Source organism: Lates calcarifer, linkage group LG1 (genome assembly GCF_001640805.2).
Source record: "Lates calcarifer isolate ASB-BC8 linkage group LG1, TLL_Latcal_v3, whole genome shotgun sequence".
In the NCBI taxonomy this organism is placed as follows: Eukaryota; Metazoa; Chordata; class Actinopteri; family Centropomidae; genus Lates; species Lates calcarifer.
Window position 1 is genome coordinate 16,351,722 of NC_066833.1, and position 27,246 is coordinate 16,378,967.

General features: G+C 41.5%; 1 protein-coding gene across 1 annotated transcript in view; it reads right to left on the minus strand.

The window, feature by feature from the left end:
- Positions 1-15,490: 15,490 nt before the first annotated feature.
- LOC108901607 (anosmin-1) overlaps positions 15,491-27,246 on the minus strand; it is a 38,615-nt gene continuing 26,859 nt past the window's right edge. The window contains exons 7-14 of the mRNA XM_018703153.2: positions 26,391-26,596; positions 24,526-24,670; positions 23,339-23,485; positions 20,268-20,356; positions 18,953-19,124; positions 18,349-18,569; positions 17,515-17,656; positions 15,491-16,668 (exon numbers count right to left, since the gene is read on the minus strand). Of these exons, the coding sequence (XP_018558669.1) occupies positions 16,610-16,668; positions 17,515-17,656; positions 18,349-18,569; positions 18,953-19,124; positions 20,268-20,356; positions 23,339-23,485; positions 24,526-24,670; positions 26,391-26,596 (1,181 nt within the window). The 3' untranslated portion in view covers positions 15,491-16,609. The remainder of the gene's footprint in view (positions 16,669-17,514; positions 17,657-18,348; positions 18,570-18,952; positions 19,125-20,267; positions 20,357-23,338; positions 23,486-24,525; positions 24,671-26,390; positions 26,597-27,246) is intronic.

The following is a 27,246-nucleotide window of genomic DNA, read 5'->3' on the forward strand; positions in this document are numbered from 1 at the left end:
GAACTGTTGTAGACGTGACATGCAAACGAAGGTGAATGTAAACAAAAATAGGTCATAACCTGAATTCCATTACAGTACGTATTGTGGCCTCCTGCCTCAGCTTCTATTCAGTAACTGGGCTGTGCTGTTGCTCCACTTACGTAGCTTTGGCTTAAGTGGAAGATCTATTTGTAACAGCCTTTTAATATACTACACTAAGGTCATTTGTAGGAAATAAATCATAATCTTAACTTGGGCTGGGTACCAATTCAAAGGTAGCAAAGTCAATGACACCAAGAACAATAGCACAGACTCGGAACCAGCAATAACAAACACACTTTTATTTTACTTCCGAGTTGCGTTCCAGGAAAATTTTATGACATTTCAGGTCACTGGCAGTTTGTTAGTGAACTTTTCATATTCAATAAAATATATTGATAGCAAAAGCCATTCAGGAAAAAAATTGGAGCACATTTCTCTCTTAAAGTCTGGGCTATTCCACTGGGAATGGTATATCCACGTGTTCCTTTCCTTGACGTTCTCCTTTGCTTTTTAACAAGCTTGCAGAGACACATAAAGGCCTTTTTCGTCTACCCCGAGAACGAAGTTGATGCAACTGTTCTGAGCAGATTCTCAGAGGAATTTGCCTCCTCCAAATGCAAACCAGACTGGAAGAAAAATAAATCAAAAAATGATCATCATATCATATACAGTGGCTTGAAAATGATTTTAAAATTCTTGCAGCTCTGTTGGTTTAGACAAACCAGGGGTAGTTGTTATTGTATGAACCAACTGTCCACTAAATGCTATTTCATATTCCACTGTATCAAATATCACTAAATCCTTAAGTTTCTTTTATTCTTTCATGTTTTGAAGCTTGTTTCCTCATCATAACATAATTCATAAACGCTGTCCTGACTAGGATGTAATGATTAAGATAAACACTTTGATGGTTTACTTTTGTTTTGGAATATGGATCTATTATAAATCGGCTCTTGACAAACAAACACATGCCTGGCTTCCCCAGACGTCCTCAGAGGCTCACAAAGCTTAGACAGAAACAATGCCACAGTAATCATGAAAGGGAATAGCAAATCCTCTGCATGTCATGTGCTCTCACTATATCCATCAGCTTGAAAGGACTCCTTTAGAATGGGTGGACAAAATATACATATCCCTGGATTTGACATGGAATTATTTGAACCTCCACTCGGGCATAAATCCACCCCAGCCTAATCCTGTGGTAACTTGTAAACAGTCTACTGCTTGCATGACATACCTCATACCCACTGAAGCATTTTTCAGACTCTTTCTTGTCTTACAACATGTCATGCTTTGAAAATTTGCCTCCACATAATTCCAATGTAAAGTCAATAGATTGTGGTTTTCTTCTTAACATCCTATGGTGTTGTTGTGCTGTCTCTCACAGGGGTGGTGCCAGAGGGGTGGCCTTGGGTGGCCGGGGCCCCTCAGAATCTGGTTGCAATTAGATGTAAAACAATTAAAAGGATAGGTAAAATGACCAGAGAGCTACAGAGGTTGAATCACAGGCAACTGGACTTGGTTGGAGATACTCTATACTGATTCAGTTCTGACAGTCCGGACTGAAGAAGCCTATTTGATGAGAGGTGAAACATCTTCAAGCATCTAAAACCAAGTCACTTAATTTGACATAAACAACTAAATATGCAGGTTATCATTGCAAAGAACCAGGGCTTTGTATTGAAACCTGAACACTCACTTAACTTACTCATTTTACAAATGTGCCCCCCTTCTTTAAAACCCATGAGCCCATGTGACGACCCCCCCACCCCCCAACCTCTCTAAACCCTGTCCCTGGTCTCTCACAAAAATGTGTGTTCAATGCTGCTTTGAGAGGTGAGTGCATGCTGCGCAGTGTCCAGACTCACTGGCCCCGACCCTGGCTCCATTCATTTGAATCAGAAAGAGCTTTTTCACTGGATGGTGTTGTAGTCACAGAGGAGCTGGACTCAACTCTCCTCTCTTTTTTCTTGGACCTTACAATAACTCTGTGCCAAGGGATAAATATTCTTTTTTACTGCAAACCTTATATAAGCTTTCACAAGGATAAATGATTTTCTTGTGAAAATTAATGTATGCCTGGCTTTTATGATTTGATCCAAAGCACATGTGGAGAACACCTATGATTACAAAGCTATAGCTGTAAAATGAAACAACGTAGTGATGGGTTTTTTGTGTAGTCACAGACAGAAGTGTAATCTTTTCAGTGACTGGCTGAATCAATTCTGCGCTCAGTGCTGTTGAATTTCAAGCATCTCGATCTCTGTGATGGATTCGCAGCAGAAAACACGCCTGTTGTTTATAAATGACGAAAGCACAATGTTGATTCAGGCGTGCCCTTTTTGTTTGCGAGAGTCCAAGGCTCAGATCAGCTGCACTGTATGCTTCTTCCTCAGTATATTGTACAGGCGTCATTGCACAGGCCCCTCTGCCCTCATAAACACATCCAGAAGGGAGTGATTATTTCTCAAGATGTGGAGATCGAGGACTTGCCAGTTCATGCCTCTTTATGAGTGTTTTGGCATGACGGCTTGTTCCGCCTCACAATGCTTTTGTTCCTCTTGTTAGAAGAGATGCTTATCCCAACCACCCTGTGGGCCATGTGTCTCTGTCACCTTGAGCTCAGCGACTGGGCTGGGAGAAACAGCACTGTGGGTTTCTGTGTTTGTGTCTCCCTCCAATGAAATGCACCATATCAAGTGTCCCCAAATTAGTAACAGTATTGCAGGTCGTAAAACATGGCATCTGCTTTAATCCACAGTGACACGACCATGCCCGCATTCTCTCATGTTGCAACATCAGGAATGCATTTCCATCTAATATGGGGCTTCTCAGCCATGTTCATGCATTTTTGAGGGGACCAATTTGTCCCCAGATTGTGAAATTTGAAGATGTAATAAATCAGAACATTTAGCAGGGATATTATGAGTGGTTGAAGTGTGGGCTTTGGAAAGGGATAAAAAAAAAATATGCTCAGTCATAAGAAAGATTTTTATTTTCCTTTTCTTGGAGGAGACGTCTGAATGGATGCCAAGAAGCAAGTTTGTCATTAGAAAGGCACAGATAAGCTTTGATGAGTCAATTCTCAAGGCTCGACTAGCTTTTATCAGCTATTATCATTTAGTGATAAAATCAATTTGTCTCAGTGTTTCCCACCCAACACAGGGAAGACGTCATATCTTTTTGCACAGCATTGTTTGTGATTAGATGTCCACATGCACACCTCTCATTCAGATAATATTCATATGGTTCAAAAAGGAAATTGCTTGCTATCTGCCGATGAAGATAATGTGATATGGTTGCAATCTCAGCTATTAAATGGACCTTGTGGTGATTGTTTTCTCAAATTCAACTTAATTTTAGAGCAACATTGTTAATATACCAATAACCTCTCCTTTGAATTTGAGAATGGTTCTCTCTTTTTCATTCATAAAACTGAAGAAAAACAATCACAGTAGTGTGAAAAACATTTAATTTGTTTAAAGTAGCTGTGTGTTTATTACACTCTGTGTGTGTCTACATTTCTCTCTGTAGGATAGGCTTTACAGTTGCTGTTATGAGATTTGTCCTCACTGGAGTCAACAAGACTGAATAATGAAATCATCACTACTCCTCAAAGACCAACTCATCTCTGAATACCTATCACTTTAATTATATTGTACAAATGCTACTGGCTCTTTTCCCAGACCTATACGTACAGAAACAGTCACACAAGATTGGGCTTGGCAAATGTTTATTTTCCCCAAATACTAAATGGGACCCTGGGGATATTATGCTTCACTCCACTTTGTCTGTCACTTCAAAGGCACTGCTGGGAATCGACTGACATATTTCACTGAGCGTACTTGTCCTATGAGCGACTACTAGACACAGAAAATAACATTATATAACGTATATATGTGCATATTACTTAATAATTTCTCATTTTCAAAAAACCCCATTCTCCCGCAAAGTCTGCACAACCCAACAACCAATAAAAACATAACTTAGGGAGCTTTATTTCCCATGGCCAAGCATTATCCCTTTGCATCAACATTAGCAAGGAATGTGCTGGCTTCATACCTACAGACCTCATAAATTAAAATGTGTAGACAAATTACACATGATGGCAAAAAAAAAAAAAAGTTAGACGACAGAAATGTGAGCTGTGTATTCAGCAGCGTGCTGTTTGACTCTCTGGCTCCATAACAGAGCTTTTGTTATTGTGCTGCTTCCCAGTACTCCTCAAACAAACTCTCACACTCTCTTAATTAAATCCTCTATTGAAAATGTGTTTGTGGAAAGAAAGGAGATATTCCATGCAGAAAATACTTTTGCAGACAATTCATGGCCCTTTGTTTTCCCAAGGAGGGCTGCTCTCACTCCAACCCAGATTGTGTCTGTGTTTGTTGGCTTATAAGTGGGTGAATTTATTTCCAACAGGCTTTTTTCCCCCTCCTTCTTCTCTTGGTGGTTGATTTTCACACTGCTGTAAGCTGACAGTCAATAAGAGGCCCGGGTCATACAAGCAATTAAAATACCGAAGGCATCCAGGATTTCATACCTGACATTGTGCTGGAATTTTATGACACTAATGAAGGCATCCTTCTTACTCCAGTCAGGAGATGTTTCCTTGGAAAAGCGTGCATTCTTGGTTTGTTGGCAGCTCTCACCACCTCTAATGATTCATCTTGTCACTATGGTTGTTCTTAAGCGCTGGGATAAAGTTTGTTATTTTACCTCTGGTAATTTCTACTTGCTGTTCTCGGGATGAAAAGATAAGGTGTTCGCTAATGATGCACCTTGAACCAGCAGTCTTATTTTGAAGGACACCTGTTGGACGTGACTGTCTGATCATTCCTCTCTTCTTTTAAGGAGACTACTTTATCTGTCTTAGTTTACATTTAGTTTTCAAGCAGCTGTTAATGTTTTTGATGTCATCACATGCAAATGCAGGGTAAATCAATTGGTTAAAGCCACTTGACGTGAAGTTTAAAGGCATTCCTTCGCGTATTATCATAGCGGGGACTTGTTCCAAGCCGCAGACCAAATCATGCATAATGCTTCTTTCTTGCACATGCTTCATGGTTTTTGGATATTTTTGGCACAGCGGGCTAGGGAGTCCACGACAAGCTGTGTTGCAGAGGCGACAGGCCTGTTGTGACTGACACATTTCAAGTGGGATTTGCAGAGATTGAAATACCACGAGTGCATTAGGAGTGGAGACATGATGCCAGAGGCAACACCTGTAACATGAGTTGCATGAGTTTCACATGAAGTAGTATTACAGTCACTTTCAATCTGTGCTCTGTAAGAAAATTAAGTGTAGCAGCCAGTTAAGTCCAGAGAAATATGAATCCGCTTGCTTCCCTGCTTGCCTTGACACTCTTTCATTCATGTCTCTGGTGATATTTATTTACCAAAACAGTAAGATGATGGGAAATTTGTCTTTTCATTCCATGTACCTCTGCTTGTTTTCAGAGGCCAAATAATCTCCATTAGGTGGAGCCCAGTGGAGTGGAGAGCAGGAATGCATGAGGGATGGTAGCTCTGAGAGTGTATTTACTGTAATGAGAAGCAGACAGCAGGAACTCTGAGCTGCTATTGTTGTGCACAGGTTTGCTTTGGATTCCTGTCTCACCCCTGCAGGCTACAGACCCATGAATATTTAAATAGGGAAGGGACTTCCTCTAAACATCAATCAAAACCCTATCTATTCAATTACTGGCCTCAGATCTGAGATGTTCAACCAACAGCAGCTTCTGATGAGAGGAAACTCTGCCCGTGGCAATGCCCGTGAATATTCCAACCATGTGGACAATGAGTCAATTAAAAACAGCCCCTCAATGGTTGGCAGACCTTCAAGAGAGGAAAGTCAGTGGATATCTATTCAGTGACACTGCACTTGGAGGAAATTCATGAGAAGTTTTAGCCCATTGAAGAGGATCAGCATACAGCAGAGTAATCACACTAAAGAAATATTATCCCCTTTTCTTGTGAAAAAAACATGTATCCAGTATGAAATTTTAACTCAATTCTGTATTTTCTCATAAAGTATTTTGAATAGGCTCAAATTCAAAGGCACTTTCTCTCTCTGAACACATTTCATCCTTGATAAATGCCAGAGGCTAACAGTGTTTCTTTTATATAAAATGCTAGGGAAAGCATGAGTGAGCGTGTGTGTGTGGGTGTGTGTGTGAGAGTGGGAGAGGAGGACTGAGAGATAGGATCAGATACACAAACAGTAATGTAAAAAAAAAAAAGAAAAGAGAGAGATGAAAAAGGGAGTGAAGAGAAAGGAAAACAACAGCTTTGGACACCTGTTCAAAGATGTTCTGTTTGGCCGTCGCCATGAGAAAAAGATGAGTCACGCTGGCATGGGATCAGTTGATTAAAGGTGTGTCATGTAGCAGCCCTGACATCTCTGTCAGTGAGTGAACGCACACAACAGCCCCACAATCTTTTTTAACCACAACAACAGCCACAGATCAGCCTGCAGAGAAGCTGTGCTTGACACAAACCTATCCTCTGCTAACAAGAGCCAGACACATCAGCCAGAGTGCTATTCTTGGCAATCAGCACTGGTCGTCTATGAAAGACAGATCGTGCAGCGAGGCCAGAGGACTAAGAGAGGGATTTTACAGCGACCACTACAGTGGTTAGTTAATATAATGTTTGCTTTTTGTATTATCTTTACATATTGTGGCTTCCTGTTCTTGATTTGGTCATACTAATCAAAGACCAGCATGTTGTGCCCTGCAGCAAAATGGCTGATTTAGCCTTATGAGCAGAAGAAAACCATAGAGAATTTACAGAAACACAGCAAAGAGATGAATGGCCAGAGAACTGCTGTGTTAATTAAACACAGTGCTCTGATTAAAGGGAAAGTTTGACATTTTGAGAAGTACATGTATTTGCTTTTTTGCTGAGAGTTAGATGAGAAGATCAGTACCACATAGTGTGTGTCAGTTAAATATGAAGCCAGAGTCAGGAGATGGTTAGCTTAGTTTAGCATCAAGACTGGAAACAGGACAGGAAACAGCACCTTTAACCTCACTAATTCACATTTTATATTTTGTTTCTGGAATTGGCACAGAAGCCAAACCACAAGTATTGTGGTTTTAATGGAGGTTATGTGTGGGGCTATTTCTTGGCCAGTCAACCAGCTCCCATTATCTGCAACAGATAAATATGAGAGTAGCTTCAGTCCTTTGATTTAACTCACAACAAGAAAGCCAGAAAGCATATTTCCCAAATTGTCATGTGTTGATGCGACCAGTGGATTTCTTTGCCAGGTGCACAAAATTGGTACAGATCACTTGAGAATTGGATGTCTCCACAATACTGAAAAATACAGTTATTTCTAGGGAAATTATGTTAAATCTGTAGTGTATTAGTGTGATCAGAGCTTGATATATAACCTATTAGCACTATGATGAGAAATTTCTGTTGTTATTTGTCCACATATATATGAGTATAAGCCATTTATTAAACATTGGCTCAACTTAGTTTGAAACAAAGTGTAATAACTTTGCTTTTACATAAGATTAATTGAAAGGCAATCCAGAAACCCACTTAAGAGATGACGGTAAAATATTGTCAGAGCTGAAAAGAATCTGCAACGCATTAGGAGCCTCGCTTGGAGGAGGAGATGAAAGGCTCTGCCCTTATATTAAAAGAACTGCTGGGGAGGTGAAGGATTCTCCTAAGGAGAAATCAAAAACACTCTTTTCCCACTGGCACAGTGACAGTAACTCACCGGGCTGTCAATCCGTTTTAATCAAATTACTGTGATGCGCTCTATTTTAAAACTGGAATGGAAGTCTGAGAGATTGAGAACCTTGCATTATGAAATCTGTTTTCAATCACATGTGCACAATATTTCATTGTTTTTGGAGCTTTACTTTAAAGGACTGTAAATATGAGAATAGAGGAGATGAGCAGGGAGCTGTCTGGCAACAGCGTATAGTCACAGATGTGAGAAGAGGGAGGGCTGGAAAGTCATAAATTATTTCTGATGTGAAAAGAGGAAAATGTTTGTTTGCTTTAGCACATGTGAATCGCACAGGAACATTGTGTTGGTGTGAGGTTTTTCAGCAAAGATTTCTCATGAGGTGCTTTGCTTCAGCCAAATGACAGCCAATGTTTGATGAGACAGTCTCTGGAGTAGAGTAAATAACCTTCAAGCAATTAAAAACCTCAAAATATGTGGCTGCAATCATCAGACATCAATATAAAGGGTCGGGGAGTGAACAGCCTAGCCCAGAAAATACTCTCTAGGATTCTGTCATAAGTGATGAAAAGCAGATTGTCCCAAAAAGTATCAGATAAGTAGCTGATAATGTCATTTATCCCAAAGGTGGGACGTGGTTAACAGGCACTTAGCATCAAAGCGTGGAAAAAGAGAGATCATCCCTTGTTTAACCATGCCGTGTAAACCGTTCTAACATGTATACCATATGTTTTACTCCTCTTGAGTGTCATAAATGTGTTACAGGCTGCGCGGGCATAGTGGTCTGTCCTGACACTGAATCACAGGGTTCCCTCAGCTCACCTAAATCTTGGCTCCACTCAACACCTCAACACAAACGGAACTGTTTATGTTGCAAACAGGCTCAGAAAAGCACACTTGCAACAGTGCATTTAGACAAGGGATTTATGAGCAGGATGTTACTGTTCTTTTATACTGCTGATCCATCCAGTGTAGGTTTAACACTGTTCCAAGGTATTTGCACCTAAGATCTGTTAATACCTACTTCGATCTGGTAACAATATCCCTATTATCCCTTCTATAATCTGCAATTTTGGTAAGACGGGACATGTCAAAGGCCTCAGAGGTGTGACTGTGAGATATATCAACATGAGGGGAGCACCACCGTCCTCTGCACCCTCTGAGACAAACAAGACCAGGCTGTGCCTCCAAGCACGCCGAGGCACAGGAAATGGTCAGCCATCACTAAGGCTATAAACTGAAGACATGAAAGTATTGGATGTTCCTTGTACTCTGTATTTTTTGGTTCTGCTTTCTAATGAGGCATACAATCAGACATACAATACAAAGTTGTAAGTATTGGCTTTATTAATGGTTAATAAATTAATAGGGCTTTTATGGGGCCAACTCATGGTGGTTTATTAGAGAGTAAAATACCAGCACCCTTTATGAGTACACTGTAAAGTAGGCTTATTAGAAAGTGAGAGAGTCATTAATAGAGTAATAAAGGGTTATTCCACTACACAAGTTGATTAGAAGTAGAATTAAAGAACTGGTTAAAGTCAAAGCACATTATTGAGGAGCATATAGCAGGCAAAGGGGTTCTTCATAACCTGCCAACCCAAAACTTTGCTCTTAAGTGGTTTATCACTGACATATAAGGAATTAATTAAACATGAATAAGTTATTTATTAACAATTGATAAAGGTATATATATATATATATATATATATAAGTATATATGCTTTACTAGAAAATGAATACTTACAAAATTGACGTTGCATGATTTCTTTGACATTAACATGCTGAACCATCATTCAAAGTTTTCTTCTCTTTCTCTCTTTTTATGGGAGACATTACTGACCAAAGCCAAAGTATCACGTCCACCATTTCTAACAGCTCTCAGTGACACCGACCGCCGACCAGAGAGTGAGGGCAGCTGACTTTGACCAGCGAAGGCCCTCTGTTTGACATCATGTTTTCTTAATGAGAACCAGGTGCCCCGCAACATCAGCATTCAACTTCATACCAGCACAAAAAAACACATGAAAGTTAGAGCTTTAAACATGTCCAGATTCCTTTGTACGCCACGGGCAGAACTAGCCTGCTCGTCAGCATCACAATCAATGGTGCCTGTGATCATCAGGGGTGGAAATGAGCTCTTAGCCTTGGAACACACACACACACACACACACACACACACAAGATGAAATACCGCATATTTATTATATAAACATAGTGGTTTGCAAGCCATGTGCTGGCTTTGTTTGTAATGTACTTAGATCAACGTATTCATACAAAATAAAAACAAAAAAATCGTATTATACTGGTGCTAATTTATTTGTGGAGACAACTGCTGCTCCATGTTTTTGGAAGAGGGATGTAAAAGCTTTTGATTCTGTGGCCAGTGATTGCAGATATAAGCTGTTCTTTTACAGAGTAATCAATTTCATGCTTCCTTTTCAGCTCATGCCTCATTTTGATTTTCTCAGAACAACAAATGGATTTAACAGAAATTTTGAAAAATGTCCCAGTGCTTGTACTGTGAGCAATAATGACCTCAGATGCCATCTTACCATATTTAAACAAGCAGGTACATTAATTATTTTAACAAACCAGATGTTTATCCATAACAGTCTTTCATTGTGGTGAGAGAACACAGCACACAGACATATAGCCTGACTGTTTAAAAAATAATCTTTGCCAATCTGGAGCAAACAAGAAGGAGACAGGGCAGGTTTTCCTCAGAGAAATCTCTGTGTGTGAGCTTATCTAAGAATTGTTTGTTTGTTTATTGTAAAAAAAAAAAGAGCAAAATATGATCATTTTACTCTGTGAACAGCCCTCAGAATACATTCCCTTCTGTTCTTTTTTCAGTCATGCGTGTTTATTTCGAGATTCAGAGAGGGAAGCAGAGACGCTGGAGCGGAAGCAGAGACGCTGGAGCATGGTGTTGACACATCAAATTACACCTTTCATCAGTTCCTCTTTTACTGTAACAGTTGTCCTGTATTCCAGATGTATCATCTTATTAACACCTTTGAATTAGTGCTTAAAGTTAGAGATGTGTTTGTGATGATCCTGCGCCAGCCATGAGGAGTCTTTAGCGGGCAGGCCGGCAGGAAAAGTGGAGGAAGCTCTGCTCTCCCCCGACAATATCTATTTCAACATCCTCTGTGTGGATTCCATCTGAACTCAACCCCTGACCCTTCCCTTGTCCCTGAGCCTGGGCCCTGCTCTCACACTGCCGTCCATCCTCCTGGGTACACGCTGACCTGTGAACTTTGCCTCGCCTCTGAGGCCCGGCTACCGACCCTGCGGACAGACTTCACAGGAGGAAAGAACACAAGACGGAAAGTTGCTCCTCATCGCTAGTCATGCCTGGGGGTGCATTGTGTTGTGGAAAGATGACACCAGCCAAATTAAAAATGTCAGCTATTGTATTTTGAGTTATTGCCCATGAATTGTAGCAGGCAAACTTTGCCTCAAAACAAGCTCCCATAACACCAGGATTGACCACAATGAATAGATGATAGATGCATCCCAAACTTCCTAACTTCATTAATTAGGAGTGGGTCACTTGGGTCAACATGTGTTTATTCTCAGGAAGGAGCATTAAGGGGATTAACACTAATCAAAGGGGATTATATGCAGCTATTACCCAGCTGGATGGTCCTTTCCTGCCTGATCTCCTCACTTTGTATGCCTGTGGAGAAGGATGTTTGGTTTGGAAAGAGGGATCTGGATAATGACTCTTCTGGTGACGTTTTCTCTGTAAACACAAACATGCCGGACCTTTTGCTTACCTTTGACCCAAACTCCAAAGAAGTCCATCAAAGAAAGTGTGTTTTAATGCAGGATGAGGGAAAATGTATGGGAGATGTTTCATACTGATTTTTTAATGAGGTTAATTGATTTTGAGGAGCAGTAGGAGTTTTGCTGGAGGGTCATCATTAACTATCCTGACTATGGTTATACATTATGAACTACCACATTAGTTTGTAAAGCTGTACCATCCAATTATAGCTATGATATGAATCATCTCTTTGTGAGGCTTATTTTCGTATTTGTTAAGACTGTGTTAGAGAGGTGTTGATTCAACAGCATCATTTTTATGCTGTAGTTAGTGGCGTTGTATTGTACTGTAGTATACTGTATGTATTCTATCTGTATTTCCATTTTATGCCACTTTACACTACTCCACCATCTTCCAGGGGAAAATATTGTGCTTTTTATGTTTAAAAACACAGTACAAAGATAGATAGGGTAGTATAGGTGTTTAGAATTAGTGCCACTTCAACCAGCTACAACATTAAAATGCTGCTTACATATTAATGCAATAATAATCCATGATATTACATAATATAATAATATATCACTCTGACACGGGTCATTCGGCACTACTAGCACTTTAACTTTTGATAAGTACATTGTGCTGATTATACTTCTGAACTTTTAGTTTTCAATATGTTTGCCACACACTATGTATTAGAAAAACATCTCATTATGGAATCCAATATATCTCCACCACAACTGCCTCAAAATTACTATAGAGCTGAATCACACCTCTTAGCAAAAATGAACAGAAAGAGATTGGAGTTACTGTAGAGCTATTGCACTGATTGTACAGGTGTACCTGATAAACTGGCAACTTGATTAATATCAAAGCAGCTGACTTGCACCCTGTACAACCCAATATGGAACATCATCATTCATTTCATCTAAGATATACACTAAAGAAACCTTTTCCAGGTGGAATCTAGGAAATCAAGTTCCCTATGGAGCCACATAAGCAAAGGAAATTGTTGCTGAAATGAAAGGCAGGAAAAAATACCAAACGCATTATCTGTCTGTCTTTCAATGTGTCAGAGTTTTGACTTAAGTGTCCTGGTGGAGTACTGATTTTAATCTAAGCACACACATGAGCTTATCAAACTTCTCACTTGGTCAACCTTTAAAGAACAGGAGAAGAATACCATGCCTGTCAACAGTGTTGTAGCTCTAGTGGTTGTATAATGTGTGGCATGCATGTTCTCAGGTCTGTCCATGTGTTCTGGTCCTCATTAGACTTAGACTGAACATCTTTGCGGCCTGACAGAGAGATCCTTTCATGTGTCCCCTGCCTGGTCCCACTCACCAGAGCCTAACCAGAAACATGCCACTGCCCAGGGCAAGGTCAGATTTCTCACCATACCACAGCATTAAAGCAACATTGGCTTCCCTAATGGAGGAGGGGAAACACTCTGGTTATTTTTCATCAATCTCACAGACAATATATTCCATCTCATCATATTGAAGGAGTACCAGCGCAAATGGACACAGTCCATGTGGTAGTAATCTGAAGGCTCTGCTCGATGATCTCACTGACCTGAAACTCACATGAGAGTAAAATTTTGAGTTTTTTTTTTTCGAATCGTTCAGGTTACGATCGGTGTCATCTGAAAAGGGAAAGTAGAGTCCATCCATTTTATTTTTCGCCTCATACTTCAAAGTCAAGCTAGGATTGAGCCTATCATCGGAACTTAAATTCCACCCATCCTTTCAGGGGTAATGTTACAGTTGTTCAGTCAACTATTGTAAGATAACCCATAAAAGTGGCTTACATTTGATAAATAGTGATGCATGGCTCATTGCAGTGTTAATCTGCAGAACGGAGTGCAAAGAGGTCAGAGGAAATGTGTGGGAGAGACAGCCTATCTTTGTTGTGCTCTGCTGAAAGGGCTCACTGTGTTATTCTCAGCTCTAATAAAATAGGGGCTAATGTCAACCAGAAGACGGGTAAACATTTAACTGAGTGGGATTACTGAAAGAGCCAAATGAATAATATTGTTTTCAGAAATATGTGTTTAAATTTGAAAGCAATATCCCCCTGCCTGACTTTCACAATAGGGATGTAATGTCGTGCAAAGTGAATAAGCCCTCACTGGCCTTGTACCATCAGAGACAAAGCTTTTGTACTGACGACTGGCCTATTATTTAGTTGTTGCATTTTTTCCTTTCTTTTATGTCCTCTGAGACTTGGACGTCTTGCAACATGCCTCAAAGGAGGCTGGAGGCCCTTTTGTTTTGAGGTTTTCACACTTGAGGGCCATGGTATTTGGTGTGTGTAGAGAGGGACTGTGACAAGCTGAAAGGGAGAGGGGTTGGGCTGGCTCACACAGAAAGGAGCCTTGGCTAAACACTGGCCCGGCTCCTAGAAAAGAGTGAAGGATTAGTGTGCACAGACCAAAAGGAACTAATCTCCTGTGACATAATAGAACTGTACATAAACAACATCCCTGAGAAGTGAGTGGTGATGCACTGACTGACTGAAGAGGCTGAGTGTGTGAAAACAAGGTCTCAGAATAATTTGTTGCTCGCTGTGGAAAATGGTGACAAGTACAGACTTCTAAAATCGAAACATGTGGACAGCAACGTCACAGACATACGCTGGCCGAGCACTTAGGAGCACTGCACTAGTACTGGGTAAGGCCTCCACTTGCTCTCAGAACAATCTTAGTTCTTCGTGGCATGGATTCCACAAGATGTCCTATGAGATTCGGCTCCATGTTGAGATGACTGCATCACATAAGATTTGCAGATTTGTCAGCTGCACATTCATTACTACCAATCTCTCTTTCTACCTCATCCTGAAGGTGTTCTGTTGGATTCAGGTCTAGTAACTGCAGAAGTCTCTGACGTATGGATATTTTCATGCCATTAACAACAAATTCTGATCCTACCATCTGCATTCCCCAGCAGAAATCCAGATTTATCATACGTTTCCTCTTTGTGATGTTTGAACATTAACTGAGGCTCTTGATCTGCATGATTTTATGCATTGCAGTACTGCCATGTGATTGGCTGACTGGATGATTGCATGAATAAGCAGGTGTTCCTAATGAACAGCTTGGTGAAAGAATAAAAAATGAAATGCACTCACTGATGGATTCCCTGCACATTGCCATTACAATAAAACAAATGTCAAGCATAATCATAGCAGATGCTTGGGTGTAAATACTATATGAGTGAATCACAAACTGGTGAAGATGCAGATTTTCAATAGTAGAGTGCAAGACAACACCTCTTGTTCCTATGGAGGTTGACTGCATGTCCTGTAAGTCACATTAGATAAAAGCATCTGCAAAAGGAAGACAAGAACCACACATTATATATCCCTGGTGTAAATAAGCCTCTTTCTTACTGAAACTACTATTAAGAAGAATGTAATGCATGGCAACTTGCCTGGATACACATGATAAATTATGCATTATTAAACACTGTTTGGCATGCACTGCTCTCATGATTATTATATATGTGCTAGAGGAGGCTTTCATTCGACGCACACAAGTAACTCAGCTTGAGCTTCTAAACACAAATATTACACACTCCACACATCTGTACTGTAGGCTTAAGTCTCACAGTGTCACTCTTAGCTTTATTTTCTTATAAACATTTCCACTTTTCATTTTACGAGGGTGAAAGGCTGCTGAGCAGAGGAGGGATTTAATGCTTTTCAAACACGTAAGTGCTGTGAGAAGCAGAGCATTATGTTGAGGGGTGCCCGACCTCAGCAATGGTAAACTCACTCAGGCTGTTGAGCTAGATGACCTGTTTATTTGGACTTGCAGGGTGCATGTCTGAGGCTCCTGGGCCGATCAGTGAATATGCTGTACACAGAGTCTGCCATGGTGGATCTTACAGCCAAAATAAGCAACAGTATCTGCCAAATAGCACTGGGAGGAGAGGCATGTCTATTTACTGCTAGCAGTGGCTTCAATTAAACAAACAGCAAAGGGAACTGGTTAAGGATTATTTTATTACTTAGCAGTTTGTACAGTTTCTACCATGGAAAAATAACATGTAACATAAGACTGTATTTACAATTCCATTTTTACAAAATGTCTTTACAAGATTTTTTGCCGGTTCAAAAATTTGAGACTAAAACACACAAAACATACACATTCACACACATCCAAACCAAACTTTGTAATACACACATAAATAAATATAGACATTCACTGACTGTGCCACGACAAATATTTCTACAGCCAAGAACATGTACAATTCATCATTTCCATACAAGTTATAATTTCATTAATAAACATTACATATTACTCCCAATATAATTCTTTGTTAATCTGTTAATGAAATATTGCTAACATATTGAAAAGAGGTAACACAGACATTATTTCATGCCAACAGAATGCTAACGGTTGTCATGCAAAACCATTACAAGCTTTCAATTTGAAGCAAGTAATTCATTTACAGTTCAAATCAAATGTACTACATGCAACATACTACGTGAAATATTCTGGGTTAGACAACAATGACTTTAGTTACATTATCCATCAGTACTGACTGTATGCCTAAGCGCCTCTTTAAAGGGTAACACAAAATAAATAGATTGAATTTCTACTTTTCTTTCTTCATGAATAAACAACTGTTTTACATGTCTGGCATTTTGTACCATCCATGTTCAACCATCTTCAATCAAGTTGCCAAGGTAATTGTGTTTCCTTAAACTGTGTACTAATAGCTTGTCGTTAATGAACTGATCAAATCCAATTGAAATGGCTAATATCTTTTTGCTGCCTACAATGACAGCTGGATCGCAACAATTTTAGGGGTTTCCTGGATCTTACCTTTACCTGGATTTTCATAACTTCCCTATGATTTCACTGTACAGACCAACCCGTCTGGTGCTATGTGTCAGTCGAGAGAAAGGGGTTGAGAAGGAAAGCTGATGTGTTGTGGAGCCTGGAGAAGATGGACCCATATTTCACAAGCAGGGGGGTCAGTTCATGGTCTGGTGTGCTGTCCGGTGCTTTCTGTTTGGTTCCACACATTCCTTCCCCGACAGACTGGAGCAGAGAGCCACTGGTACATCTCCCTTTGGGGTCTGCCTCGACTTGAAACTCAGTGTCTCTCTACCGACGGCTTCTGGTGATGAGAGTGATGCTGCCGGAGTCTGGGTCCTAAAAAATGCACATTGTCAGAGAAATGTCAGATACCACTTAGAAGACTCACATCTTCTTAATAATTGAAAACCTTTCCATCCCTTCTTTGTTTTCTTGCTACTTGCTGTTACTGATACATAGGAGTGTTTGACCTGTTACCTGGGTCATGAACACCTTTTTATAGCCTTTCCTTTTGCTGAGCTAAACACCCAGTATCAACTGTATCTTTTCCTGGACAAATTACGCTGCAACACATAAAATAATGTGGCAGAAACACAGCATCTTTACTTAAAACTGCTGAGTTTTTGGCAACTTGTGTGGAACAGGAGCAAGCTGTTAACACTGACATATTATCACCTTATAAAGTTGATATGGCGAATGGCTCTATGGAGCATTTTGGCTTCTGCCATTCTGCCATTTTATGGGGAGTTATGAGCCGGACTATTTCTTGGCTCTGAGCAGTTTCCAGGCAATGTGTTAATTAGTGAGCTTTGGGGTGCTGGTCAGTAGATTTTGTTACTGTTGGACGGATCCAAGCTAGCCATTTCCCTTTGATTCCAGTTTTTATGCTAAGCTACGCTAACTAACCCTTAACCTTATATTTACAGCTCAGATGTGAGAGTGGTATTGATCTTCTCATCAAACTCTTGGCAAAGAAAGTGAATAAACATGTTAAACATGCTTTATGAATAAATTTAAGATCTATATTATGCTGTTAGCACTGAACACTAACTTCACATTAGTGGACATGATGTAACACCAAAAAAATGGGAAGATTTTTATTTAAAAGGAGCTAATCAAGATACACCTCATAAATTCCTTAAGTTGTTTGATATAGCAACAACTGGCAGTGACAATACTTACGGTGTTGAATGACTGGTAATATGTTTGGGGTCTGGAAGGTCTTGACAGTGGCAGGACCTTCTCCACCAGTTGTTATGACCTGCACCTCCAGTCTGTAGTAGGTGGATGGTCGCAGGTTGGACACTACGAGCAAGTTATGGTCCTGCCGGGTGAGTGAGCAGAGCAGCAATCAGTTGAAATACAACAGAATGTGCCTTTGAATTTGACAGGACATGGATTTGAATGGGCTGTAGACCAGGGGGAGTATGCATAGCTGTCTTTGCACAAGCCACAGACAAAAACAAAGACTTTGTTTTCATAAGGCTTGCTGTCTCTCTTCTTTGCTGCCAGCTTGATAAAGTGTGCGGTGGGTGGTTTTATTTATAGACATGCTCCAGAGGCTGGGAGGTGCAGATAGGCGGAACGTGTTGTTGATGGAGCAGATTATGTCAAAGAGCGGCTTTTTCAGAGCTCTCACGGAGGATGAAAGAGGAAGACGTGAAAGCAGATGAAAATGTAGAGGAGGAGAACTTCCAGCAGGACACAACACTTCCTCAGATCTACCCCTGTGTCTGTCTACACACCGCAGCTTATCACAAGATTCATGCAAAGAGGCCAAAACAATGTTATCCCTAAATCGCCCTCACCTTTGACAGATGCTGAGAAATGAAATGCTGAAGATAGAACATACTTTCCCCCTGCAAGGGACACTATTCCGATTATATATGACAGAGCATGGTCCCTGTGGTGTGTGGAAACATATTCAATCTGCAGCATTTGATAACAGTCTTTATTTTATGGCTTTTAGGGGAGTTAAAATAGAAATCATTCACGTTTTAGTGAAGATAGACTCACTGGAGGAAGGATCTGGGACTGGGAGATGATGCTGTTGGGTAGGCTGTTTTGCCGGCTCTCTGTGGTGATTTCAGCCCAAGTGACCTGGAAGCCTGTGATTCGCTGATGGGGAGCCACTCTGGACACACGCCACAGGAAGTTGCCAGTGATGTTCCCCTCGTTAATGGAAAAGGAAGCGGTCAGGTTCTCGGGCTTAGCCAAAACCTTTGGAAGTCCTGGTGCTGTTACGAGATAGGTGGTGTTAGTCAGATCTGTAATATTAGAGTAACAGTTTGGCATTTTGGAAAATATGCTTATTAGCCTCTTTGCAAAGAATTAGATGACAAACGAGATACAACTAGTTTGTTTTAGAGGTGCTGGTAGGCCGATGTTGTTATCTTTAAACAGAACCAGTCTAAATGTTTCCCCATTAACATTAAGATACGAGAGAGGTATCTATCTTCTCATCTAACTCTTGGATATTTCCCAAAAATTTTAACTATTTTTTAACAGTGTATTAATTTTGTCCATCATCATGATTAAAACATGCTACAGTGTCTGACACTGACACTAACAAGGATCAATTTTACAATGCCCTTTATGTGTCAAACCACTGAACACTCACCTCCCTCTCCTGGGCAGGGGATATGTTTGTGAGTCTTACTCCGGATGGTAGCACAGGATGGGGTGAGGAAGGTGGTGCTCTCGTCCTTGGAGCGTCTCTTGGACTTCAGCATGTGAACAGTGACTTTGTACTTGCAGGAGAACAGCAGGCCCGGGAGGTTGATGTAGTTCTCCTGAGCCAAGAAACACATTATTGAGCCCTGATGACTTTGACATGTCACCCAGGTCAGGTCCCATGGAGCTTCAGAGATAATTAAATACACTGTGCCGGAGCAGATCACATTCCCACTCAGGCCACAGGAACATGCCCCACATTACAGGACCACTTTGAACACTCACACGGCAGGGGTTAGACCACTATTCTCCTATTCAAACTGCAATATAAATGATTTTTATAGCTTCAAAATGCAAAAACAAAGATGAACTTAATTAAGAAGCAGTAACTAAAGTGGATCCATGTGTAATTTGAAAAGAGAATGGCCTGTAAATCCATGTTAATGAATTCTGTGCAGCAGTCTTACACTTTACACCCACTTCAAACTTTAATTATCTATTGATCCTACCCCAAAAAACGCCTTTCTCATCTCTTTTCAGGAAACAAAAAAATCACGCTGACTAGTGGATTTAGATCTTGCATGTGTAATAAAGGGGTTCTACATTATGAGGCAGTCCCTTGAGAAAGAATGTGTGTATATTCTCTCTGATATGAAACAGCTTTGATTAAAAGTGAATGAGGCGCTGCGCTCACATAAAAGCACAGGCCTGGAATCCTTCCCACTGATCTATAGAAAATGGATATATATCCTAGCAACCAGAGCACTGCTACTCAAAGAATGTGTTGATTACCAGGTCTCTGCCATCCTGTATCAGCCAGAGCCCAAGCATTTAACCCCCTACCCCCACCCCAACCCTCTTCTAACTGCTACACAGGCCCTACTGCACCCTAAAGAAAAGCTTCATGCAGAAACATGGCTGGAGCCGTCAGAGGTGAATGATCCCCCATTCCGGGAAACATTTTTTAACTAAATGCATTTTATTGGCCAACACACCACATGCCTGACCACACGACTGACTCATAACATTCAAAACAACAGCCAGTAATTTGCCCAGTGCCAATCCAGGGCACCAGGGCTTAAGGCTCACTCTGTGGAGTTGTTTTCTTTAGAGGAGCTGTCCTTTCTAAGCATCAGACAAAAGCTTAGCCTCGTGCTTTGCATAGCACAGAGCTGCTGATCAAGTCATAGCTCTGTGCACTCTGTGATCCAATCTCCAGTTGGAAGGTGTGAAACTAGCAACTAAGTCTTTGTGAGACTAACCTGCGTGACAGATTTCTCTGGTCCCCTGGTCTCATTATGGCTGCAGTACTCTGGCATCCACTGAACATGGTAGCGACTCACTGTGGGATCTGAAATGAGGAGGATAGTTGAATTTTATAACAATGCATGGAATTTGCAATGTCATTACAGGTTTGGTATGTGAAAACTTATCCTGCAAAGTGACAGCAGTTCAGTTGAAATAGCAAAAAAATCAAATTGGTTGTTTGATCCCCAAGCTTCTCCCCCACAAGTGTCCTTCAGAAACACAAATTGCACCCAGTGTTCGAGTACACGCACACATGTAAATCTTTCGACAATGTGCATTGTGATGCTAAATGAACACTGCAGTGATCAAAGAAATGTAAAGGGGTAAAAAGTTGCAGTTCTCCCTCTGGAATGAAGTGAGGTTAAAGTATAAAATAATAATAATATCTTAAATTTATATAGTGCCCTTCACGAGACCCAAGGACGCTTTACGAAGGCAATGTCCAAAGCAAAACAAAATAAGACTAACTGCAAAAGGCCTGGGTGAATAAGCCACTTTTCAGAGAAGACCTTAAAGTGACCAAAGATGTAGCATGGCAAATCTCCATTGGCAGAGAGTTCCAGAGAGTGGGATCTGCCACACTGAAGGCTCTATCCCCAAAGGATTGCATTTAAATACCTTAAAACCGCACCGCTGTACAGTATTTGAGTAAATGTACTTGGTTACGTGGGCGGCACGATGATGCAGTGGATGGCACCGTCATTCACAGCAAGAGGGTTCTGGGTTTGAGCCCTGGTTTGCCCAGGCTTTTCTGTGTGGAGTTTGCATGTTCTCCCTGTGCCTGCATGGGTTCTCTTCAGCTACTCCAGCTTCCTCCCACAGTCCGAAGACATACAGGTTAATTGGTGACACTAAATTGTAGGTGTGAATGTGAATGGTTCTATGTTGGTCCTGTGATGGACTGCCAATCTGTCCAGGGTGTACCCCGCCTATCGCCCAGCCTCCCCTGTGACCCTTAAGGACAAGTAGTATAGATAATGGATGGATGGATGGATGGATACTTGGTTACGTTCCACCACTGCACCAACTGAACATTAATATGATATCAAAAGACAATCTGACAGACTGAAATTATTAACTGATGGCTATCTCACAGATTACAACACTCCCTATCTGAGATCTGATATCACCGTTTCCATTATTGATGATCACGATAACTTATGTCTCTGAAAATAAAAAGGGACTTGAAAGCGCTTCCTTCTTTATCTTTGTATTAGCTTATCAACATGATTTACCCCTGTTTCCTAAACTGAAGTCTCATATCCCAAACCAAACTTTTCTGCTTCAACTTTAAGGATTTGTATCCTCATCAGTGGAGTAGCAGCGCTGGTCATTCCGGGACACACTAACTCTCTCTCTCTCAGCTGCAGACTACAGCAGCAACATTCGCTTCATTACTGTTCAGCAGCTCCTCATAAGCTCATCAGTGCTGTTTATCTGCCCATCACCCTCATCTTATGTTGCTAGATTTATTATTCATTCAACTGTGTCGCTTGAATATGTGAAATACTTCTCCGATTAATAATTGAGTTATGCTATGTTCGCCCCTCGGCGGGGGCTTGGGTTGTAGTGGGGAGATAAAAGGGGTCCTTTGAAGGCTTACACACGGATCTGGCATTTGGAGCCCCTGAGCTCTTTGGAAGCAGAAGAGAGGAATTACAGGGAACCGGGAAATCGGGAAAAAATAAACAAGATATGCTTAGCCGAGTCTGACAGAGAGGGGAAGTGGTATGTAAAACAAGAAATGGGACATGGAAATCAGGTAGAGAACAGAACCTCAGCCGTGTTCGATAAATCATGACTGGAAGCGAGCCTCAGAAGTGCCGCCACCGCCGGACTGCTGTCTATTGTCTGGGTTTTGGGCAGACAGTGATATATTATCTGAGCTGGTGTACAGTAAGGTTCTCTTTCGTCTGCTGGAAACAGCCCAGAGGTCAGGCTGCTTTGGATCACAGAGACAATGAGTGTGGGTTTAATCATGGTTCAGTTAACCTGTCCCTTTCCTCTGTCACACAAACCAGATGTCCAGAGACTCCAACTCTCCAGGCCATCTGTATGTCTGTATGTTTACAGTAGTGGAACGCAGGTTGTCAGAGTCAAAGCCAGGGTCATCCCTCAGACTAATGAGTGGCAGTGACACACACACTGCAGACCAGTGCTGCAAACAAGAGACAGAAAAAGAAGCTGGACCAGGATTAACTCCGCTCTGCAACACTGTGATTCCCCAGCCATGCTTGATCCCCGTCAGCATCACTCAGCTCTCTGAGTCCAGGCCAACTTTGCAAACAGCTCTGGGCCAGCTCTATCTTCCCCCCTCACTCTCTCTCACTCTGATTCAGCAGTTGGTGTCTCACCAGGCCTCTCCTTCAGCCAGGGTTTGCATTCTTGACTCTAAGATGTGGAGTTTGGCTTGGGCGATGACATATATTAGTAACATAACATAGACCAGTGAATGGGACTTGACAGGTTACCCTGAGAGCATGGCTTTCAAGGTTTCCATATTTCCACTCTGGTATTAACAGAAGGTTTGGGGGAATGGACACCGCTGGGACAGGCATTCCTATAGGCTTTAACCCCTTGTGGTGCTGAAACCCACGGCTGTTTCTGTTCCCTATGACATCAGGTCTTGTAAAACAAAATGGGCTGCTTCAGCGCTAATGTAAGGGCGAGGATCTATTAAATACAGCTGTCAATAAATCGCATCGCACGGCTCCGCCTCTGTGTGTTTATTGTTCTTTACTGAACGGTGGCTCCGCTCTACCAGGCCATGTGCGGGTTTACGCCAATTTGCCCAGCCCTCACATTACCCAGCTCACAAAGATACATTGTTTCATCTATTTCATTTACACCATCTGATACCACATTTATAAATGGAATCTTCCATTGTTTGAGTAACTTAGAGTCAGTCATAACACTTTATTATGGTGGTTTACTTTGGTGTACGTGAGTCATATTGATTGATGGGCATAATGGGGTGCTAATTTAATTCTAACAAAGCTATAAATCAATACAGTATCGTGCATACCTCCCCGGTTCTTCCAGTAGACACGGACCTGCAGCTGGCCATCCTGGTAGAAGGGCGTGCCGACCTCTAGAGGGCCAGAGGGGCGTTTGGCCAGGGTCGAACCAAGAGGGGATATCTCCTCCTTCTTTGACTTGAGCACCGATTTTGCTGGGAAGAGAAAGGAGAAATGTTTGCGGCTGTAGCTAAGACACAGCAGTGACTGTGTTGTGGCAAACTCTTCAGCATGGTAACAAAAACACACAATTATTTCTTTGTGAAACCACTGCAGTTACAACACGTTCTTTATGCATAGATCTGGTGTAATTTGATGGGTACACACAGTGCTAACACTGCCAAGGTTAGAGGTTCAATTCCCTCTAGAGCCACACATGCTTAAAATGTACACAGTCGTAGCACTGAGGCTTGGTCTGTGCTTCCTAAACAAGCAGAAGCTCTGGATGAATGCAGATGTGTTGTCAGTGTACCTCTGTAATTCCTGCTTTTTTTTGTAACTCTCATGATGATTGTTTGAATGCAGACCCTGTAATTTGGCAAAATTGAACTCTGAAGAAAAACAAAGAAAACTGGAATCTGCAAGGTTGGTTCAGCCAATTCCATATAGATCTGCAATGACAAATCTGCAGCTCCATCCAGGTTTGTGTTTGGTCAGGAAATGCATGACCCTGCATGTAACTCCTGCCTGTGCCTACTATGCATGCTTGGCTGCCACATATCCTTGGCTGCGTTGGTCTCTGAGTGGAGCCTCAATCAACACTGAGGTGCTTTGGCTAAACGTATTCACCAGATGGCATACATATATAGTGCAACAACACTAAGCGTTTACAGTTTTGCATGTGGCTCTGTGTGTCAGCATGTCAGCACACTCACAATGACAATGCTAACATGCCAGTGTTCCCCAGATTTATATGTCACGTGGTGACAAAGGGACCTTAGGGTTAGGGTTGTTGTGTTTATATAGCTGTTTTGATGCATTGCTTTGCACTACATTCACTATCTTGCAGGTATTTGTTCATTAACCAAAGTTTTGGGCATAGAGACATTTTTGAAGATGCTGGCCTGGACCAAATAAGTAAACAAACTGACTGTCACTGCCATCCCTAGAGCTGTGCTGCTAGGGCGCCTAAAAACATTGTTAAAAACAAGTTTGATAGCTAAATTTACAATAAAATATTAGCACCAGTGTTTACCTGATTCATTATTTTGGGAGGTGCTGAAGTGGAGAGAAGCCTTGGAGCTCTTCAGTCGCACCTGTCCCCAGTATGTGACAGCCTGCAGCTCCACAGTGTAACTGTTGTTTTGTTGAAGTCCCTCCAAATCCACCCAGCTCTGAGCCTGCGACAAGAGAAAACACTAGCATGTTGGCATGTGTAGGTTACCACTCTGTCATTCGAGCCTCCTTTCAAAGCCCTGTCACTGTCCCAGTAATAGTTCCAAGCTCAGCTCAGCCCGGGCCAACTCGTGCCTGTGGGAAAGCCCTGCTTATTGAGAACACATGTGGAGCTGAGGAAGGTACCGCAGTGATGAGATAGCCTTCAGGGCCTTGTGAGGGAGCCATGTTATCAGAGCCTCCCAGGGCTTCCTCACTGTGTTTGACTTCCAGCATTCCACCATCAGCGTGAGCTTGATGAGTTCTTGTTATTGACTGTGCGTGTTTTGACATTCCTCTACCAGCAGGCTGCTTTCAAAGCCCTGAGGTGCCAAAGTGGAAACCAGTAGTACATGTGTCAATAGGTGTCTGGTGTCTCCCACCTCTATCTTCTCTGTGCCACATCTGCTATGGCATTTCAAAAACTAATTCAGGAGAAGACTCTGTAGAGGTGTGTGTGGACTGTCTAGACAATCTGTCTTTCTGCTCTCTGATGAAATGCTATTCACAGATACTGAGCCACAGGTATGTGCTATCAGGTCATGTTACTGGATCCATTGTGAAAATGGTTCACAAAACTTAAATGCTAAAATTTATTCAGCTGTGTGCGTACAGTGTGAATTATAAGTAGAGTCAATGATCTTGTCATATCATTTATTTATGGAGTTAATTCAATGTATATGTGTTTATGGATTTTCTGCTTCAGTCTGTGACAGTACAATAAATGTTTGCTTACATAATTGTGTATTTTCTTATGGAGAAACAAAAAACTTATTTGCAATACTATCAAAATGTTTTTCTGTGGGTTTCTGAGTTGTCCAACTCAGGAAGTCTAACTTTATAAGCCCTAAGCTTGCCCGTTTGTTTTAGCTAGCAAATTATATTTATCCTTTCTAGGTGATCGCAAGAGGGGGGCTTAGTCCATGTGACATCCCAAAGAAAAGGGCCATGAAACCTCTTCTTTCCGGCCAGAGCACATAGTTGAGAATGTTCCAGTATGCAAACTAAATAGTTCCAAGGAATAATGAGGGCTTCAACAACAAGAATCAAGAAGAATAAAATGTTTCTTGGATGTTTTTAGCTGTTCTGTCCTGTCTCCCCTTGTTTTAAATATACTGTGTCATGTAAAAGATAATAATACCTTAGGAATAGTGAGTATGGTTATATAACCACTTGACTTTCGAAGCAACAGAGATCTATGTTAAAATAAGGACAAAATAAATAAATAAATCCATGTACCACTTAGAGAACAGCTGAATTACACAATCAAGAACTGAGTAGGAGAAAGGGAGTGCCAAAATACCAACAGAAAAAATATGAATACAAATTGAGATATTTAAGTGACACAGGCCTTGAAATCATGATTTATCACTATAAATAGGGCTATTTATCAAACTTAATGTGTTTTCTTTCAAAGCTTAACAGAGTGTTTAAGGGTTCTTTCATCAGTATAAGGAAACAAAACAATGAACAACACATTGTATCAACCTGTGTGTGATTGATAACCTTGCAAGTACATATAAATAAATGCAACTCCTATTCCATGTTTATCCTTTGCAGGCCTTCACAGATATTTACAGTGATGTGCGGAGAAGATGCTGAGATAATCCTGGACAAGACTCTGCAGTCTTAGAAAACAGAGAGAAAGAGAAAGAACACATCACTAAGACAGGGTGGGAAGATTACCCCGTTGGTGGTCTTTCTCCTTTTCTTCTTGGATGGCACCATGGACTTAGTGGGCACAGTCCAGCTCCAGAACACTTTGTAGTGGTGTATGGGGATATCAGGCTCCTCTGGCAGGGTCCAGTTGAGACGAGCTGTCACCAGGCCTTCGTCACCCAGCGTCACGTTGGTGATACGCAAGCTGGTTGGGCTGGGAGGGGCGGACGGATCTGAAGACGTAGCAGCAACGAGAGACAGCACCGTCAGTGTTAACAGATTGTAGTACATCTGTAGACATTTAGGGAGGAAGACAAAGAAGGTCTCTTCTTGTTCTTGTATGTGACAAATCTTGGGCCAATGCAGTTTTGCTGCTAGTACAATTCCAGGTTGAATGTATTACAAACTAGGATACCTTTCACCACTTGAGGGTTTGTATTTCAGTTGAGGAGGGGGACCAGTACGACACCGTGTAAAGTAATTAGTCCTCCACTGACAATCTGCCATGAGGTGTTATGACAGGTGTCATGTCACATCTATGACAGCATTCGGCACGACTGAGAGCGCAGGTCAGGGGTTAACAAACACATGCTGCTCACTTTGGCTCCACACTCAGCATTCCTGTACTCTAACTAATGTGTGTGTCCAGAGTAAAGCTGGTTCTGAACCTATCCCTTTTGTTCTATGACCCAGCCTGCTGCCGGCTGCTGATGTCAGCCTGGTGCCTGGAGGAGAGGCAGGGCCACATGCCAGACGCCAGACTAGAGGGAATAGCCCTGTAATGAGAAAATGATTCACGCCACAGCCCAGTTGGCTCTACTCGCCCCTGCCCTCTCCCACCTGAAACACATTTAATCCAGTCCAAAAGCACAATTGAACACAT